This window comes from Mustela nigripes, chromosome 9 (genome assembly GCF_022355385.1).
Source record: "Mustela nigripes isolate SB6536 chromosome 9, MUSNIG.SB6536, whole genome shotgun sequence".
Lineage (NCBI taxonomy): Eukaryota > Metazoa > Chordata > Mammalia > Carnivora > Mustelidae > Mustela > Mustela nigripes.
Window position 1 is genome coordinate 87,112,016 of NC_081565.1, and position 20,598 is coordinate 87,132,613.

The window sequence follows — 20,598 nt, forward strand, 5'->3', positions numbered from 1 at the left end:
GGCATGTGCCAGGAGGCGACGTACCCCTAAACACAGAGCGCATGATATACTAAGGAGAGCAGGCTGCAGAGTACAGGGGGACCCAGGCCCAGCACTTACTGAATGCAGGACCCCAGTGCTCCACTATCTGCTGAGTAGGGTGGGGTGGGAATGAGGTGAACAGGGTGGTCAAGGTCTGGGTGCCATCCTCCCACAGCAGGCAGAGCACAAGATGGAGATGCCTGCTTTCAGGGAAGCCTCCTGCGGTCGCCCACAGTGATTTTCTGGGTATCTGAGCACTGGGCTGTCATTCTGACTATGTCACTCTGTTCCAAAAACTGTTTTGCTTTCCAATAGTGCAGAAATCCACTCAGAAAGTAGGTTTGAAGCTACAGGCCTTGGTTTCAAACCAGGATTATTTCAAGAATTTTTAAGTATTTGGGCTATCTGTTGAAACGCTTAGATTTGTGATCTGAAGTTGCATCAAAGATTTTGTTAATCTAACAAATCAAGTTAAGTTAGGAATGACTCAACTTTTAGTTGCCAGGTTTCTTACATTTCATCTAAAAATGTGAGGACTTTGAGGGACATTTCTCTCAATTCCCTATAAGCAGTCATCTGATTTCTGAGTTCTTTTATCTCTCCTTGTGACTCCTCTGTGCTTATGATTTTCACCTTCACAGGGAATCCTAACAACCAAACACTTTATACCCAAGGTTAAGCAGTGATACCAAGACCCGAGAGGATTCTACTCATGACAGAGCTGAGAATTCCCGGGCACCTGGAAAGTCCCCTGAAGGAGAGGAAGGAGGGGCTAAGTCCCCTTTCCTAACTTCCTCCTATTGTCCTAGGCTTTTCCTTCAGAGCACTTATCGAAACTACAACTGTTTCCACATATCTTCACTGTTGGCCAGCACCATGAGGGTAAAGACATCTGTCTCACTCTTTTCTGGGTTCCCAGGGCCAGTCAAACACAAGAGCTTTAAAAGTATTTGCTGAATTAGTCCAAAATCCAGTCTTGCCCTAAGGAACCAAACTACGAATTCTTGATGTCTTAGAGAGACTATGGGAAGTTCTGATCCAATTCTCCCTTGAACCAGGTCCAGACCTCATTGCTAAGTCCCTGTTTCAAAACCTGCTTTAATCTTTTCTGTCAAACTATACTCTAGTCTTCATTCAGAGACCTCCAAACACCATCGGGCTTTTTCTCACAAGCAACATCCAATAACAGTGAACCTGATACTGGGGGTCTGCGCGCTCTCTCACTGGGGTAGTTTCTAGGCTCCTATTAGCATGTGCAGAACTTAGCGCTATCAGTCATTCTACCTAGAAATCTAGCCCGAAGGAATCGACTGCACAGAACATGTACATGTGAAAATTCTCACTGCAGAACTACGGGCACCAGCAGAAGAACGGAAACAGTCTGAAGAGCCAGCAATAGGACGGGCACCCCTTAAAGGAAAACCACAGAATGGTCTGGAAGTAGCACTTTACAGACTAACGACTTGTAAAGTAAAAATGCAGAATAAAAAGGTGAATAAAATAAACATAAAGTATAAAAATGTAGGTGTGAAAAACACGACATTTGTAACTACAGTGTGATCTCCATGCTGGGAGCCTGTGCTTCTGGGCCCATCTGTGTCGGGATGTCTGTGCTGGGACTTCCGTGCCACGTGGACCAGCACGGAGCAGGCAATCCGTCTGCAGTCAACGGACAGGTGATGGTTCGGGGATCATCTCCTTCCCTTATCAGAATTACTTGTTTCGCAGCTCATTGACAGTGCAAGTGAAGGAGCCCAGGTGGAAGGTGGCGCCTGGAAGGGGCAGACACCCACCGCTCTCCTGGAAGCGCTCCAGCTCCTCACTGCTCAGCTGCTTGATGGACGTCATCACTGCCCGGAAGGCTCCCTTCAGACGCTTCCCCAGGACCATGTGATCAGGCTCTGCCCTTAGGCGAATGCCATACTTGTTTTTATCTGTAGACAGCGTGACCTTTCGGACGTTCAATTCCTATATAGTTGGCAGCCAAGATGAAAAAGAAAGACGGAAATGAAAACATGTGACTCCAAAAACCTGCACACAAACGTTCAAACACCACTGGTCACAACAGCCAAAAAGTGAAAGCACCCCAATGTCCATCAGCTGTGAAAGGATATACAACATGTGATCCATCACCCAGCAGACTACTACTTAGCGCAATGAAGGACTGATGCATGGACACAGGCTGTACCACGAATTGGACCTCTGGTGCCAAGTGAAGGAAGTCAGCCTCAAAAGACCACTTGCTGTCGAGTTCCATTTACATGAACCATCCAGAACAGCCACACCCAGGGACAGAAAACTTACACCCATGGTTGCCAGGGGGTGAAGGGATCTTGAGGGCAAAAAAGGCGTGTGAATGCTCATGTGAATGAGTATGTGTGAATGTGTGTGAACGCTCATGTGAATGCTAAACACTGGGTTTCTTTTTGGGGTGATCAAAATGTTACAAAAATTTTAATGGGTGTACAATTCTATACATAACTTAAGAATCTTTCTTGTCCAGATCATTCAAGACAGCTGAGCAAACTACATCAACTAAAGAAGATTCTAGACTTAGAGGGGGACCTGTGTGGTGCAGCTGGGTAAGCGTCTGACTCTTAGTTTAGGCTCAGGTCATGAGTGCAGGGTTGCGGGATCCACACTCAGTGTGGAGTCTTCTTAAGACTCTCTCCCACTGTCTCTCTCCCACCCTCTAAATAAAATGTTCAACAAAAAAAAAAAAAAAAGAAGAAGAAGAAACACTGTTTGCTGAAAAAACACAAGTTGAAGACTATAAACATGGTCCTCTCTAGCACAAAGCCAATGGCGTGTACATGTGTACATGCGTGTGTCTGGGTGCACATGGCCCTCCCACAGCCCAGTGGGGACGCCCCAGTGAACACCCCCAGGCAGCGCTGGATGGGCGGGAAGGTGCTCAGCCAGCACCTGTGCTAGAGTTGGAGCTGCTCACGCCCGATGCATGCCCACTTGTTCCTTGATGATTTGAAGGAAGAGTTTTTTGGTTAGTCCTCAAAGAATATTTGGAGAAGTAGATAAAGGTAGTGAGTGATCCAATCAAGGTAAAGAAATCCACCGATCTTAGAATTGCTTTTTAAAAAAAAAATTTTTTTTTTTTTTTAAGGAATGGCTTTTAAAGAATTACAATGACATTTTATTTTATTTTTTTTTTTTAAAGATTTTATTTATTTATTTGGCAGACAGAGATCAGAAGTAGGCAGAGAGGCAGGCAGAGAGAGAGGAGGAAGCAGGCCCCCCGCTGAGCAGAGAGCCCGATGCGGAGCTCCATCCCAGGACCCTGGAATCATGACCTGAGGCTTTAACCCACTGAGCCACCCAGGCACCCCTATAATGACATTTTAAAAAGGCAAAAGCACACGCTGATTCTAAGCAAAGTGCAAGATTCTGTGGACAGGGGCACCTGGGTGGCTCAGTGGGTTAAGCCGCTGCCTTCAGCTCAGGTCATGATCTCAGGGTGCTGGGATCGAGTCCCGCATCGGGCTCTCTGCTCAGCAGGGAGCCTGCTTCCCTCTCTCTCTCTCCGCCTGCCTCTCTGTCTACTTGTGATTTCTCTCTGTCAAATAAATAAATAAAATCTTTAAAAAAAAAAAAAAAAAAGATTCTGTGGACAGTTAAGTATCTGTATGTGCTGACACACAAAAGGAAAAGGATACATTTCAAAGTATACATCAAAATGAACTACACTGGGGCGCCTGGGTGGCTCAGTGGTTTGGGCTGCTGCCTTCGGCTCGGGTCGTGGTCTCAGGGTCCTGGGATCGAGCCCTGCATCGGGCTCTCTGCTCCGCAGGAAGCCTGCTTCCCTCTCTCTCTCTCTCTCTCTCTGCCTGACTCTCTGCCTACTTGTGATCTCTGTCTGTCAAATAAATAAATAAAATCTTTAAAAAAAAAAAAATGAACTACACTAACAGTACTAGTCCTAACAATCTTCTCAAAGAAAGAAATCTATTTGGACCCAAAAAGTCAAACCTGTACTCTTACCTCAATGATATACTTCTCCAAAGACTTGATCTCACAAAGAGCTTCTGGATCCCGATGGATAACCACAATTTCTTTCAAAGGATACTAGGAGGAAAGGGAAGGGACAGTTTACCAAACAGCCAGCCCTTCAAACAGCAGGAAAGTAAAATGTTAAATGTCTTATCCGAATCTCAAGCTCCAGACTGAGCAGGTTTAACCAGCACTAAGTCTTTCACACCCTTACTGCAGAAAAGAAAAAAAATTATGCCTGTGCTGGAAGTGGTCTCTTTTAAGAAAATCCTCCAAAGGTGTAATTATTTGGGCCTGTGCACGTAAAATACAAATGAAGCATCAAACCTTTATCGGAATGGTTTTGCGGTCTCGAATCACTCGCCCAAGTTCAATCACAGACTGCATGCGAGAAACGGCTCTCTCTGTGTTCTTGTCAATCAGCTCCTCCCTGACGGCAGAAGTGGGCGTGAGAGGGACTCCATGAAGGGCAGACCACCCCAAACAACACGAGCTCGGAGGGAGGAAGGGGCGATCCCTCTGCAGCCTGAGGCGCAGCCGCCACGTGAGCCTTCCCGGGCCCAGGCGGGGCTTCAGTGATACCTGATTCTTACCGAACATGGGGCAGCATGAGGTAGTGGATGCTGTATGTGTCCTTGTCCTGGACAGAAACAGGGTCGATCAGCAGCTTTAGATTCTGGTACATCAATTCGGTGAGAAAAGGCGTATAGGGGGCCTGCATGAAGACACAGGACATCAACTGACCTCGGATGGAGAAAAAGAGCAGCTCCACGCGAGTGGACAGGACCCTACTTTCTGACCTTGGCGGGATGGACCCCTGCACTGTAGCGGCAGCGGGCAGAGCCAGAGTCCTGAAGCACCCAGAAGAAGTCTGCAGTAACAACAGGAGCTGCAACCATGACCCCATGTCCCCACACCTCAGAAACCGCATCAGTGAGCTGGGGAAATGCTTCCTAGGGTGAAGGTGAGTGAGGTCAGATGAGAGGCACCAGGCACAAGACAGGTCTTGCTCATGTGTGTTCAGGAGTGAACATGGCTCATGACCTCAGGCTGGAGTAGTAGCGACAGGACACATGTTCAGTAAAACGCTGTCTGTGATGTACTTGTGTATTAGACGTGCATTCAAGTACTTCCCTGTTATGGTGACAGGAACCCGCGTGAAGATGAGGTGTGTGCTCACAGGCAGCTGTGGTTCGGCCGTCCCGAGGCCAGCACCCCGACCTGACGTGTGCCGCAAAGGGCAGACAGGAAGAACCCAGCTCTAGAAGCAAATGTTTCTTAGGCCTTCCTGACATAGACGAGCTATGAGATTTTTGAAAGGGAACTAGGGAATTAAGCTGTTTTAAAACTCTATTTCTTTTTCTGGGGAGACCAGTACAGACCAGCTGCAACGCCAGGGCTGCGGCCAGCACCTTACCATCAGTCTGCACAGAGACAGCAGGACGCTGAACAAGGTCTCCAGGGCCGTAACACAGTCCTCCACCCCGTTTTCACCCTAGCGAAGAAGCTCGCATTAATTAGACTGTTCGAATCCAGTCGGTTGAATGAAGAATGGCGACCCCACAGAGCACACAGCGCGCAGACAGGACAGGGGAGGCGGGGCAGGCGGCCACAGCACAGCGTCCAGGGTCAGGCAGGCGGCCGCCGCGGGCCCTGCTCTCCCCACCTCTGAGCCCAGGCTTCTGAGGCCTGGAGGCTGCGTCTGCCTCTCATGCAACACACGGCAATGGTTACAAACAGAAAATAGCAATTACTTTAAGATAAGATTTCTTATTTAAAAAAATGTATATAATGTTTATTTAGGAAATAATGACACTAATTCACTGTAGGAAAAACACAAAGATTATAAAAAAAAGAAAACCATAACGAAATGATAGAGATAGGTGCGTGCGGTCAACAGTGTAGAGAGAGCCCCTCTGCACGTGGGTGTGCTGTGTTTGATCTATTTTAACAAAAATGAAATTACTGTTTTGTGAAGGGCTTTTGTCATTCCCACATCTGGAGGCAGGCTGGCGGGCCGTGGCACGGGCACCCCCACAGTCTACGCGTGGCCTCCGGACCTGCGACAGGACTCAGCCCACATGCCCAGTAGGCTGCCTGTACATAACTGACTAGAGGAAGAAGTGAGGAGAAACCCGAGTTGAGAGCAGAGCCACCCCCGTGACATCGCATGTATCTGCGTGACTTCCTTTTGTGTTTTAAGAGAATCTGCTCAGCTCAGTCTTGTATGGCCCTGAGACTTGCCCTCTGACAGGACACTCCTTAGTTGTCTTGAAAATATGCAAGTGGACTTCTAGAACTTACAGGTTCCTATCTTTCAAATGGTGATAAATGTAGCTGACTTACAATGTAAAAAGGACAAAAGAGAAAGAGCTTCAGAAGCTGAGAGCACTTGAAAACATTCCTCTCTCTTCCGGCTGCACTCCTGTTTCTCGGAGGTCACCCTCCCACACTCCGCCGCTCCGGGCAGCAGCCTGCGTGCGTGTGCTCACCTTCAGCCTTCTGCGGTTCATCCTGACGTACCAATTGGTTAGGACATCCACAAACTTGACCAGGCGAGGCACCACCGTGTAGAGCCTGTAAGCTGAAAGCAGATGATCAGGCAGCAAGAACAGGTGAGCGTCTAGGGTGCGGGGAGGGCCAGACGCAAACAGCAAGCGGTCTTGTCATCCCAGAGCTGCCACGCTTGCTCAGGAGACAGGAAGAACCAAAGTGACAAAACCCCGGTGGCATTCCCCAAGGATGAACTATGTGGCTGTTGGTGTATCGAGAGCATACATGACCCACCCTGTGAGTGCGTGCGAGCCCCCGTGGTCAGTGAGAAAAAGAAAAGACCCAGACCCATGGGACACCTGGGTGGCTCAGCTGGTTAAGCGTCTGCCTTCAGCTCAGGTCATGATCCCAGGGTCCTGAGACTGAGTCCTGCATCAGGCTCCTTGGTCAGTGGGGGGCCTGCTTCTCTCTCTGCCTGCTCTACTTGCTTGTGCTCACTCACTCTCTCTCTTAAAGAAAGAAAGAAAGAAAGAAAGAAAGAAAGAAAGAAAGAAAGAAAAAGAAACGAAAGAAACTCAAGACCCATGTTGGAGAGGCCACAGCTGCATGTCTGACTTCCTTCCGCTGTGCTACCCTGACCCTCCACGAAGACACCCTAGACACACAGACAGCTCTAACCAGAGGCTGAGGCCAGAGCTTTCCAACTAGAGCGACTCTGCCTGTGTTTGGAGACCCATTCCAGCCATCCAGCTGGACCCCAGGGGAGCTGCTCAACAACGCAGAGGCCGACAGCCCCCCGACCCTGAGAATGTGCGGCCCAAACAGCCAGCAGAATGGGCACCCCAGGAAAGGACAAAGACATGAGGGCCCCCAAGAATTCTGAGGGCAAGCAGGAGGGTGACGGTGCTCAGTCTATCTTGTTTAAGGTAAGGGCCTATTTTTTGGATTTTCCCATTCACCTCCCTGTAACTGATATTCTCGGTTGCACAAAAACAAACACCAAAACCAAGAATAAGACCAACAAGTATAAGAAACACAACTTATATTAATGAAAGAGTTCAGTGACCGTTAAGAAGCCTTTGGTCCAAACTGCCAGGGTGAGAAGCTGCCACTGGCAGAGGGCGGCTCACAAGGACCAGAACTGAGGTGTCAGTGGCCACTCGCTCTGAGAGGTGACGTGGTGATCAGAGCCCGAGCCTGAAGAAAGGAGGTCATTTCTATGGCTCGCCACACCCCCCACCTTCTAGGAGGCCGGGGTTCCCTGTGCTCAGGTGTTATCCCTGGAGGGCACACAGAACCCTCACAGCTTGAGTGTGCTGTGCGTAGCAGCAACACTGTGGCTGCTGGGCTCCCTAATGGAGCTGCAGATTCTCCAGACCTCAGAACCTTATCCAGGAGGGGCCAAGGGTACGAAGCCAGCAGGCTGTGGCACTGGGGCACTAGAGCAGTCGGCCACGGAAACAACCACTGCCAGACCTTTCGTTTCTAAAAAGACATACCCCAGCTGGCATGCATGCACTCAGGACGTGGCTTGGCTCTGCTGTCCCCAGGCCCATTTTCAACAGTTCATGTCACTCAGGACGGATGGGGACAAGGCTGTGAGCAGGTGTCCTGGGCTGTGTGGTGAGCTCTGCTCGCATGCTCATGTCCCTCTGCACCTACATCAATTCGTCCAGCAGTCACATGATCCTTCTGATGCGAGTTCGACGGGTGGGGGCAGGCTTGAGGATGCCTGGCAGCCTGTGGGAATTCCTGGACTCAACATCCTCTTGTGTCAAGGGCTGAGGCACCAAGATTCCAGGAAGGCCATGTGCCTGCACGACTGCACCGCCTGGGCCAGGATGGTTAACCTTGACAGGGGACATCTGCCCACCAACTTTGTCGGGCCCATGTCAGGTATCCTACTTCAGTAGTTTCTGGAATTCCCCCCAGACTTAGTTTGTTCTGTCTCCAACCGTGAGGAAACCAACATAACCTATGCCTCCAACCTGTGTCCAAGACACAACTCGTTGCTATAGGTAACAAATATGGGGAAAACATCTACCTTATTACTATTTTTCTAAACACGGACTGCTTATTTAATAGACTAAAAAATACATGCTAACAAGCACTCCTTGAGCATCTCCTGTCTGCCAGCTACTCTCTGCACACAATCTCTGTCTGAGCCTTGTAACACCACCACCAGGAACTTTTCAGAGAAAGAAACCGAGGCCTGAGGACTTCGGGCAGCGCCCAACCAGAGGGAACAGGTGGTGGAGGTGGGTTTGAACCGTGGAAGGCCGCGTGGTGACTGTGGCCGGTGGGGTGAGGCTGAGCTGACCCCCAGGCCTCTGAGCAGCATGAGTCTACAAGTCTTAACAAAATCATATTTGAGGGGTTAAAAGAAACAAGGATTTATCTAGTGTTCCGTATCTCTCAAAATGTTTATAAAACGCCCTCTGTTTCTAAAAAAACACAGTTAAGTATCGAAAGGGTAATCAGAAAAAGAACTCTTATTTCCATTTCCATTTACCTGCCATTTCAGTCTCGAAGAACCCAACCAGTGACTGCATGAAGGACAGGACCCACCGGTCTGTGATGTTGGCACTTTCTTTAACTGTGTTCTCGTTGTAGAGGAATTCCGTTTCTTCCTCCTGCGAAGTGACAAGTACTAAAACATTCAGCATGCTTAGGGAAAATTACTGTACAGAAATAAACTCTTTAAACCACTTAAACTGTGGTTTAAGTGGCTCAGTCGTTAAGCACCTGCCTTCAGCTCAAGTCATGATCTCAGGGTCCTGGGATCGAGCCCCACACTGGGCTCCCTGCTCAGCAGAGAGCCTACTTCTTCCTTTCCCATTCACCCTGCTTGTGTTTCCTCTCTCGCTGTATCTCTCTCTGTCAAATAAATAAATAAAATCTAAAAACAAACCAACAAAAAACCCACTTAAACTGAAGTGGCCCACAACAGCCATCCACAAAACTCCAGATCAAGTGGCAATTTAAATTACTGATTCTCAGCAGGATTTTCCAAATAAGCTCTAAACTTGGGATATAAAGTACTCAGTTAATGAATTGTATTTTTGACTACTCTGAACAAATTATTCCTTTGTACCAAAAATGATTATGAGTTGAGAAATATTCCAAAATCTTCTAAGTGTAGGATTTAGTTACTTCAGATCCAATGAAGGAAAGCTAGTAGAGCTGGCTAGGGCTGGACGATTGTCTACAGACTGAACATGAACATTAGGAACTAACATCTCTGCTTAAATTGTCCATTTTAACTAGAATGCTGTGTACCCCCCCACCCCCGCTTTGCAAAACTGCCCTTGTGCTGATATGGTCCACTCCACCTGTCCCCCCTCATGCAGCAGCAACACCAGGCTGGCGGCGCAATGGCTGTGCTGACTCCGGCCCTGATCTGAGAGCCTGATGGGAGAGCTGGCATCTGATGGCCAAGCCCAGGTGGGCCCTGTGGTGTTCTGGTGTCCCACAGCAGCAGAGGCTGGGAGAGCGCCTGTCCTACTCAGCCCACAGGGAGAAGCCCACATGGGAGACAAGCCAGAGGTAGCAGCATGGGAATAGCCAGCCTGCCCGAGGGGGACACTCACAGCTCACACCTCCAGCCCATTTCCAGAAAGCATCAACGTTGTACGATTAGTCAACAGTAATGGACACAGTGATTCTACTGTAAGCTGTTGCACATAAAAGATGAGGGGTACTGGAGTCTGACCCCAAATGGAGCCCTGAGAGCACAGCCAGGCACATAGGTTTTCAGATGGTGCCTCCCTGGCCATCAGGCACTTTCACATGTGCCATTCCCCCTCTAATGGCCACTGGAGTCTCTCACTTCCAGAGTCTGGACCTTGATGTCCCACTGAGCACTGCCTGCAGCAGCCTTCACCAGGTGTCCCCTCCCTGGGAGTGGTGGGCTCTTCACCCTCACCGCCACCAGCCTTGGTTCCATGAGGGGAGGGCAGTGTGGCAGTGGATGCACCTCCCAGGCAGCTCTTCTAAGGGGGAAGCCCCAGTGTCTCCTGAGGCCAGCGGAGCCCGCCCAGCACCTTCATGAAGTGCCCCCAAAGTGGCCCTGAGTCCTACCCACAGGGACTGCTGGCAGCGCCACCCGCACTCTGGAGCAGACCCAGCTCAACCCAGCCTGCCGGGCCCCCACCCCACACCTTCTGCAGCCTCAGGACGTTCTGGATGAAGAAGCGGTAGGCGTTGTACCAAGGGAGCAGCACATCCTTCAAGACATCACGCACACCCTCCTCCTTAAATCGAAGGTTTTCTGCTCGCACCACAGGGGAGTTGATCAGATACAGTCTGGGTGAGAAAGAATGTTACATGGAAAAGGAATATAGAAATTAATACGGGGCGCCTGGGTGGCTCAGTGGGTTAAGCCGCTGCCTTCGGCTCAGGTCATGATCTCAGGGTCCTGGGATCGAGTCCCGCATCGGGCTCTCTGCTCGGCAGGGAGCCTGCTTCCCTCTCTCTCTCTCTCTCTGCCTGCCTCTCTGCCTACTTGTGATTTCTCTCTGTCAAATAAATAAATAAAATCTTAAAAAAAAAAAAAAAAAAAATAAAAAAAAAAAAAAAAAAAAAAAAGAAATTAATACAAGTATTCTTACTAGACATGTTGACACTGCAAACAGCATTTTTTATACAAAAGGCAAGAATTAAGAGATATACAAAAGACCTAAGAATACTGTTCTTAGGTTAATTTAAAACTGACAAAGCTGTTTGTGCAAGAGACCTAGCGAATAACAAAGGGGAGACATAACCCCAGACCAAAATATGGCACCTGACCAACCTAGAAGCATGCCCCGTGCCAGTGTTGGTGTGGGCCTCGGGCAGCAGGGTCTCCTTCCCCGACACCCTGCACAGGCACTGGAGTTCACAAAAGGATCCGCCGCAAGTGCTCTGCCAGCACACAGGGGTTTCCAGAGGGAAGAGGCCAGGGACGTCCCTAAACATGCTCAGGACAGCCCCCATAGCAGAGAATGATCTGGCTTGGTTGTCAGCAGTGCTGAGGGGCAGGCTAACCACTAACTGGGGGGGTAGGACTCCCTATTAAATGTTCCTCGGTTCAGCCCCTGGAGGCGGTCCCCGTGGCTGCAGCAGGAGGATGCAGGATGTGACCACTGTGGCTCCTTTCCACCCCGACACCTAATGGGAATGTCAAGGACTAACATTTCAAGCAGTGGCTCACATTTCTCTCAAAGCTCTTCGGTATGCATTTTCATTTGCCCTAGCATAAATAATCCTCAGATGGCTCTTCCGAGCTGCAAGCACAGAAACGAAATAAATGGCCAACGAGATGAAGAGCCAGGCAAGGGAGTGAGGCTGAAACCCCAGCGGCCAGCCGGGGGCAACACAGGATCCGGTTCCTAAAACCTCTTGTTCCTGAGAAATCTTATTCCTGAGAAGCTGCCTTGAGGGTTTGAAGCCAACACCACACTGATTTAACTGTCCCCCGTAAACAGAGATAAAGTCTGAAATAGCTAATTATGAACTAAATCAAAGGAACATGATTAACAGATCAAGCGAAGCTTACGTAAAAAGGACATTATGCACAGGGCAGAGCATTGGCTTGTACCTGAGGGCGTCGGCACCATATTTATGGATGATGGAAAGTGGATCCGGATAATTCTTTTTTCGTTTGCTCATTTTTTGACCATCACTTGAAAAACAAAAGGGAGACGCCAATTAAGTAAGTCACCATCACAGCTTATCTTTACAACAGTGACGGTTACCTGCAAAATGGAAGACAGAAATGCAAGTGGGATAAGGGCACAAGTGGCTATTAACACCTGAGAGCTTCCTTCTGAATTCCGCAGTGAAGTGGGTGGAGAAGCTAAGAACATAGGCTCAGCATTTATTCCAGAGAACTGGAAACTTGTATTGATGCAAAAACCTGTAATGGAAGCTCCCAGCTCTATTCACAGTCAGCGGCCACTGGAAATAACCCAATGTCCTTCCCCAGGTGAGGGGCGCAGTGGTGGTCACCTGCACCATGGGGCACTGCTCAGCCATCGGGAGGAAGGGACTGAGGACACACCCGTCCTGGGAGGTCTCCAGGATCCCACTGAGGGGAAAAGCCAGTCTCTAAGGTCATAAGTGGTGTGATTGCTTTCACGTTATGTACTTGAAATGACAGAGTTCACAGAGCTGCGGAGAGATGAGTGGTTGTCAGGGGCTGCGGCTGAGCACGGGAGCGTGGGGGGTTACAGAAGAACGGAGGGGTCTTGCGCTGTTGAAAGAGCCAAGCACCTTGACTGTGCTGATGGACAGGGACCTACACGTGTGGTGTGTGTGTGCAGCTGCACACAGCAGCACACAAGTATGCATAAAATGCAGAGTCTGAGGAGAACAGGGGCCCTATCAGCAGTTGACTGTGGTGGTGTTCGGGGGAAACCGGGCAAGCACATAAGGGCTCTCTGCTACTATTTCACAACTGCACGCAAATCTACAATTCAACAAAATTTTCAATAAAAAACATAAACAAAAACAAAACCAATGGGGCGCCTGGGTGGCTCAGTGGGTTAAAGCCTCTGCCTTCGGTTCAGGTCATGATCTCAGGGTCCTGGGATCAAGCCCCGCTTCGGGCTCTCTGCTCTGCGGGGATCCTGCTTCCTCCTCTCTCTCTGCCTGCCTCTCTGCCTACTTGTGATCTCTGTCTGCCAAATAAATAAATGAAATCTTAAAAAAACAAAAAGTAGACTGTCGAGCCAGCTTCCTTAGGTATAAAACATGAAGTTAACATCATTTGCTGTGTAACTTTAAGCAAGTTGTTTAATTTTTTTATACCTCAAATTGCTCAAATGTCAAACTGAGATAAGGAAAGGACTCACCTTGGGGTGCCTGGGTGGCTCAGTGAGTTAAGTGTGTACCTTTAGTTCAGGTCATGATCCTAGGGTCCTGGGATCGAACCCCGTATCTGGGTCCCTACTCAGTGGGGAGCCTGCTTCTCCCTCTCCCTCTGCCTGCTGCTCCCTCTGCTCATGTTCTCTCAAATTAAAACCTTAAAATCTTAAAAAAAGAAAAAAGGAAAGTACCCATCTGAAACAGTTCTGGGGCTTGGATGAGAGAAGACGTATAATCAAAACGCGGTTATCAGGGACCGTCCTCCCTCAGACAGGACATGAGGCAGGGTGTCTGCATACATGTTTTTTCTTAGTTTTATTGATTTGTGTTTTTTCTGTTATAACTATAGGCAACAGAAAAAAAAACCGATTCCTTATGATCCTGGAAACTCTAGAACCCTCAGCTTCCTCATATTAAATAGTGGTTAACAATAATCTTCATTAAAGGGCCGGGCGCAAATGAAACCAGGGCTACAGGCCCGCGCACCTGATCCAATCCCCCACGACAGATGTTCCACCGCCAGCAGCATCGCAGGACACACGCCTCCCCCGCCCCCAGCTCCCCACTTTGCCCTTCTCCCTGGGGTAGAGGGTATGTGCAGGCGCGCCCTGGAGACAAGACGTGAGCAGGATGGGTGGGATGGAAAGGAAGAGCAGAGAGCGGTGCTGACAGCAGGGGAAGGAGGAGAGCAGAGGCGGTGCTGACATCAGGGGAAGGAGGAGAGCAGAGGCGGTGCTGACAGCAGGGGAAGGAGGAGAGCAGGAGCAAAGCTGGGCTGACCCTAAGTTCCTGGATTCACAAAGAATGGCTACTTCCATCCGGACTATGGCGGCCAGAGCCGAGGGGGCCATGGACCGGCACAAGTCACAACACAAGTATGTGCACCTGCCTTGCCAGGACGAGCCCGTTCACAATCACGTTCCTGAAAGGCGGCTGTCCAAAAAGAGCAGTGGCCAGCACCAGCAGGGTGTAAAACCTGGAAAAAAACCCAAGAAGAAGACAGCTCAGCAACAACAGAAAAGGAATCTAAGCATAGGGGAAAAAATCTGTGCTTATTTACTGGACTGAATTTCTACTGTAGGTCAGTTACACCTATTAAAGATCACTTACAGCAAAGGTTCTTAATCCAGTAACATTAGAATCATTTGGGGAGTGCTAAAAAAAAATCACATAGGACCGACCGCAAAACCAATCAGTTTAGAAAACATAAAATGTGACTTATGGCTAATAAAGGCCTGGACTGAGTACTGACCCCCAGCCGCTGAGGACAGTACTGTTGACTTCCTCAAAGGAGACAGCTGGGTGACAGTGCTGGCCTTCCTATCAGGACCTCCAGACATGTCAGGCTGCAAATCCAGAGACGTGTGTGGCCTTAGCACAAGGTCACATGGGACAGTCTGATGACAAAAGACGCAGACATTCTCACCCAGAAGTCAGAAGGCAGAGACCGTAGGAGCACAGACGATGTCTTTGCTCTGCCAGCCGTCACCCAGGCTGCTGTGTGGCTTGTTCCTAAACTCTACCACCTCCCCGCAGCCACCCCAGTAACTGACGCTCTGGTGGCATCTCCAGGCTGACTCTACACTCCCAGAACATGACGGGACATGGACTGATATCCCTTCCTCTGAAGGCAGGTCAGGAGGACTTGATTGCTAGGACAGGCAGCCCAAGTCTGAGGGAAGGGGAGGGAGGCAGCGAGTGCCTACGGACCCACGTGAGGGCTGTTAGATGCTGACAGACATCACCGGGCCTGAAATGACTTACTGGCAAGGCGTCTTCCCTAAGAAAGGTATTGGACCTGTGCCTAAAGAGAAACGGATTGGATGCTGAAAAGAGCACCTTCTGGAACATTAAGGATGGAATTCAATCAACTTGTTGTATCTACTGCGAAAGTGTCAAAGCAGACAATGACACCTATCTTCCTTAAACACTTCTGCAACATCACCACTAATGAAAGGAGAAGCAAGAAGAAGGTACTGTACCTTCCTCTACTTCAGAAGATGATGGCATTGCTTTTAACAGGTACCAGATAAAACCAATGCCAAAATCCGCCCCACCATGGTTTGTCTTTTTCCCCCAGTCTGGATTTTTAGAATGTTTATTGTGTAAGAATAGCCTTAACATCTGAGCACATTTCCAATCAACCCTTAAATTTGTAGCACCCAAGCCATTATCTTGTATGTACTCATTAAAGTACTCATTAAACATTTGAGTAAATGATTTAAAATGAACAAGCTGAGAGGCGCCTGGGTGGCTCAGTGGGTTAAAGCCTCTGCCTTTGGCTCAGGTCATGATCTCAGGGTCCCGGGATCGAGCCCTGCATTGGGCTCTCTGCTCAGCAGGGCGCCTGCTTCCCCCTCTCTCTCTGCCTGCCTCTCTGCCTACTTGTGATCTCTGTCAAATAAATAAATAAAATCTTAAAAAAAAAAATGAACAAGCTGAGAACATACATTATTTTGTGCCACTTAATCTTTAAGTATAACAAATCTATCTACTCCAAAATGTCTATGAAATAAACTCTAAAATCACAGCTTTACTGTAGTAAAAGATCCCAACTCAAAAGATACTTTACTACTAGTATACTTGGTGGTGAGGGGGCAGAGGGCAGGAGCAGAGCCTGTCTCATTTGACACAGCCTCTCCAGCACCAAGCTGATAAACGCTAGGTACTCAGTATCTGTGAAATCAAATCAGATCAGTAAAATGACCGAAACAAGAACATACCATCCTCTGGTCTGGTCAATGCCTTCAGCAATGAAGTCTGCAGGAAATGCATCATCAAACTCCCTCTTGTTTTCAAACGGATAATGAACTTGAGCGTAGGGCATGCTGCCGCTCTCGAACCAACAGTCAAACACTTCAGAGATGCGACGCAACACTCCCTTCCCACAGCGGGAAGGGATGGTCAGATGATCAATGCTAAGAAACAAGCCAAGCCACGTCTATTAACTTCAACCACAAAAGGACTTGCAGTTTAATTGTCAAAAGGAAACACAACACCCTGATGAGATTTCATACTCATTTGCAAGCAGAAATACTGGCAGTTATCACAGCCTTTAGAGGCATGGTGTGGGGGCTCAATACGGGGCTTTATACCAAAGTTGCCCACATCCAAATCAAAGATAGAGGCCACCCTTCCTCAACATGACATGAGTCATCAATAATGTAATTCCGTAAACCGGTATTTGATTTCTACACGCAGCTCCGTAATCTGCTTCAGAGGCCATGTCGATGCTCTCTGAATGACACAATGAAACCGAATCAACATTGAGAAACTACCTCTCTCTGTGAAGATCAGAGATCTTTGCCCCCGACAGCTCTTCAAGTTCTGCCATCGATCCAATGCATACTACCTGTCAAAGCAAAGTTAAAAAGCAAGAGAACCTCAGAGCAAAAATCACACAGCTTTAATTTACGCAGCATTCACACTTAGTTTTAGAAACCTCTGTTCTTCAGGACAGTTGTCACTAACGTGGCTTACACTCACGGAAGGCTGCAGGTCACTGAAGAGGTCAGTGGGCTCCATTACTCTGCCACCTACCACTGTCTCAGGAGTCCCTACGTGGAGAGGACCTAACAGCATCATCTCAACATGCCCCTGCTGACGGCTTACTAGGTCCAGATCTCTGCCCCGTGTAATCAGTTTAAGTGAAATGCCTATACTGTGACTCTGAGGCATCTCAGTTTCTTCCTGACATTTGAATTTGACTCCTTGATCAGGAATCTTTCTAAGTTGAAGTTAGAACTAAATTACTGTGTGTGGACCAGATCAAACCAACGAGATCACAAGACATCATGTAGGGTTTCGTCAAGGCAAAGAGGCTGCCCTCAGCTCAGTTGAGGCCCTGAAAGGGTCCCACGCGGTGGGGTGGTCCCAGCAGGAGCTGCTGTGGGTTCTCGCCCAGGTGTCTGCTACCTAGGGAACACCACATCCTCCGCCCTTCTAGTTCAGTCCTGGGAGGCCTGCTGAATTGTCTTTCTTCTGTTGCTCACCCCTTTACTCTCCTTGTGAGTAACTGATGATCAGGCCTGAAAGTCCAGACCTACACCAAGTCATGGCATATGAAATCCCCCCTCAGAGCAGTTAAAAGGGAAAGCTTAAAAACATTACCAAAGTATTGCAACCTCGAATTTATAAAACCAGGTGACTGTGTGTGTAAATACGTATATGACGGCTTCTGTCCAGCACGTGGGGGTATATCCATAGACCTATATACGTATTTACACACACGTGGATTCCCTCAGAAAAATACAAATTGCCTTCTTTACTTTTACACAGAGGGAGATTTAAAAAATTGTATTTAATAGAAGTAAAGTAAAAGTAAATTTTAAAAAAACTCCCAAATTCTATTTATATTATTCTAGGAAGGAAAAAAGAAAAACAGAAGAAATAAGAAAGGGCAAAGAAAAAAGAAACTACGTCCAGACGTACAAATGAAGCGCTTCAGCAAAAATCAACGTGAGAACACAAGGCCCTGTCTCACCTCCTCAAAGTCATCGCTGACCCACAGGGGGATGGGGGTACCCCAGTATCTGTTTCTGGAAATCGCCCAGTCACGTGCATCTTTCAGCCAATTTCCAAATCGCTTTTCTCGCACAAACTCTGGGACCCTGCAATAAACAGGTCAGACAGACAGTCAACGCCTGAGAACATCAGTAAGCAAATCTGTAAATCAGATCTGCACAAATCTTTGCATATGCTCTGTGGACCTGCTGCCCTAGAGATGCTGCGCTCACTCCTAGAAGGATGTGCTCTGTGTGGACAGCACAGGACACTCACGGTGCTGCACCTGTCGTGAATTCACCCCGGAGATATTCTGTAACAGGAACCCCACAGCGCACGTGCTTCCCTGCACTGCCCCCAGCTAGGGGATGGCAGCAGCCCTCGACCGGTCACCGTGATGCCAACCACCCTGGGCTCGCTCCGACCTAGTCTTCAGGGCGTCCACACAATACTGCTGTTACGGACACTCATTAGCATGGGCTCCCAGCACCCACACAACAGGCTAGGCTATGGAAGGCTGATCCAGAGCCGCCTCCTGAGGCTCATGGGGGGGTCTCCTGCCATCCCACTCTAAGCTCTGGCAATGCGGGAATTCCTTAGAGTGCGGCTTCTCACCTAACCGCCTCGGCCTACGCCGTCCCTCCACCAGGACCTTCACCCTGCAGCCGCCCCTCCTCTCCTCCCCCCACCGAGCGGAGTCAGTCCCACGGCTCCTTATACCCTGAAGTCCAGCTCAGCAGGAAACCTTCCTAAGCAGTAGGCTGGTTAAGGCGCTCCCGGTCCCACACATCCTGTTCCCACGCACCCCAGCTGTGCCCGGTATTACAAAGATCAGTTTATAGGCCGGCACCCTCATGAGGCCACAGCCTAACAGCCCGTACGCAGCACTTCACACAGTAGGGCAACTGAAGAGCTTCCTAGGAATAAAAATGAAAAACTGCTTTCTTTTGGAGAAATCAGGGTCAATTTGCTAGAAAGCAGAAAAGCTTGTTCATGGGGCACCTGTGTGGCTCAGCTGGTTGAGTGTCAGCGAAGTCACGATCTCAGGTTGTGACATTGAGCTATGCTCCGTGTGGAGTCGCCTTAAGATTCTTTCTCTCCTCCCTTTTTCACTTCCCACCCCCTGCTCGTGTGTGCACACGCTCTCTCGCTCGCTCGCTCTCAAAGCGATAGTTCATAGTAGCTCATAACCCTTTCCTTTTACTGCCCTGAGATTCTCCCCATTCTTCCAAAATGAAATGCAGTAAATTTTTAAGTCACGTTGGGTTCTTGTGGAAGTAAGAAATAGTGATCGCCCTCAGAACTCTCGGTGAAAAACAGTGTTCCATAATACGCAGATCCAGCCCGACTTTATTCAGCCTTACAGGCTGCAGTAACACCTCCCTGCAGGTCACATACTAGCTGAGAGCAAGGCTTCTGTCCCACCAGTGCTCATCGGCACGGTCTACGAACTCAGCACGCATCAAAAGCAGGAAGCACATATAGCTTCTGTAGGTAGATTCAAAAATAACCATTTATCCTGAAAATGACTATTATTTAAGGCTAACAGAAAGGCAAAACGCTCCCTTCGTTTGGCTTATCTTACGAAGGATGCTACTTCTTTTAATATTATTTAAATTAATCTGTGGTCCTGAAAACAGACTAAAAGAGCTATCAGAATTATTATAACCTGGGAGAAATGTGAGCCCGTGACACAGGATCCTGTGAGGACACTCGGCCCCTGCTTACCAGTAACACAGGTCGTTGTTCCGCAGGAGCTGGTCTACCATGTGCTCCACCCGCACGAACCAGCTGGGCACGGCTTTGTAAATCAGGGGAGTGTCTGACCTGGGGAAGCAAAAACGCAGCATGTGGCTGCTCAGACCGAGGTATCCAGGCACCCACGGTGAGAGCAACTTTTGGTCTCTTACTGACATCACCCCCATCTACTTGGCCTTCTGCTAAAACTCCCTTTCTTTCTTTCTTTTTTTTTTTTACAAACATTAATGCCTTGTCCTTGGTCCTGCTCCTCTCCCTCCACAACACCAAGAAGGTAAAAGCTTTAAAGAACAAGAAAAAAAAATGATTTTGCTGGTGTGTGACAGCTGTCTAAGAAATGACAGCAGCTTCAGCAAAGAGGCAATGTGGTAACAGACTCGATGGCACTGAACATTCCAATTCCACGCACATCTTCACAGCACGATCTTGTATTCTAACTTGTGTCATCTTCTATCTCTCCCCAAGTTCCACTGGGAAATTTTAGGGATATGTCTCTTTTTAAAGAAATGTGGCCCTGACACAAAACATCTGTACATATTGATATTTCCCAGACGAGTGTAGAGGAAAAGAGGAACTATACAAGAGGAATGGAATTCAAGAGGGCAGTTTCCCCACGCTAACTGTAAAGCTTACAAATGAGAGGGGGACCGCAGACTGTGGAACGGGCACACATGCTACATGGCCCCCACAGGCTAGAAGCTCGAGCTGGAAGTCTTCCCTTTTTCTCACCTCCAGCAGAAGGGGTAACTGTGAGTGAAGGTGCTGGAAACAAGAAGTCGGCCTTTCTCCTTCAGAGTCCTGATGATGTTTTTGTCAGCATCCTGTTTAAAAAATAAAAATCTAGCCACTAAAATATCCTGCAATACTTGGTAACACCCAAGAATTACGTATATCACTGCAATCTGGTATTTTAATATCTTACAGGCAAAAAAAACAGATGTAAGGGTGCCTGGGTGGCTCAGTCATTAAGTG

General features: G+C 48.5%; 1 protein-coding gene across 2 annotated transcripts in view; it reads right to left on the reverse strand.

Moving 5' to 3' along the window:
• Nucleotides 1-20,598, reverse strand: part of IARS1 (isoleucyl-tRNA synthetase 1) — a 72,122-nt gene that overhangs the window by 17,260 nt on the left and 34,264 nt on the right. For both annotated transcript variants that reach the window (XM_059412021.1, XM_059412020.1), the window contains exons 12-26: nt 20,356-20,447; nt 19,597-19,695; nt 17,849-17,975; nt 16,644-16,717; nt 16,089-16,283; nt 14,255-14,341; nt 12,098-12,181; nt 10,680-10,824; nt 9,032-9,152; nt 6,519-6,610; nt 5,444-5,521; nt 4,620-4,741; nt 4,354-4,456; nt 4,018-4,101; nt 1,815-1,989 (exon numbers count right to left, since the gene is read on the reverse strand). In XM_059412021.1, coding sequence (XP_059268004.1) covers nt 1,815-1,989; nt 4,018-4,101; nt 4,354-4,456; nt 4,620-4,741; nt 5,444-5,521; nt 6,519-6,610; nt 9,032-9,152; nt 10,680-10,824; nt 12,098-12,181; nt 14,255-14,341; nt 16,089-16,283; nt 16,644-16,717; nt 17,849-17,975; nt 19,597-19,695; nt 20,356-20,447 — 1,678 coding nt within the window. The remainder of the gene's footprint in view (nt 1-1,814; nt 1,990-4,017; nt 4,102-4,353; nt 4,457-4,619; nt 4,742-5,443; nt 5,522-6,518; nt 6,611-9,031; nt 9,153-10,679; nt 10,825-12,097; nt 12,182-14,254; nt 14,342-16,088; nt 16,284-16,643; nt 16,718-17,848; nt 17,976-19,596; nt 19,696-20,355; nt 20,448-20,598) is intronic.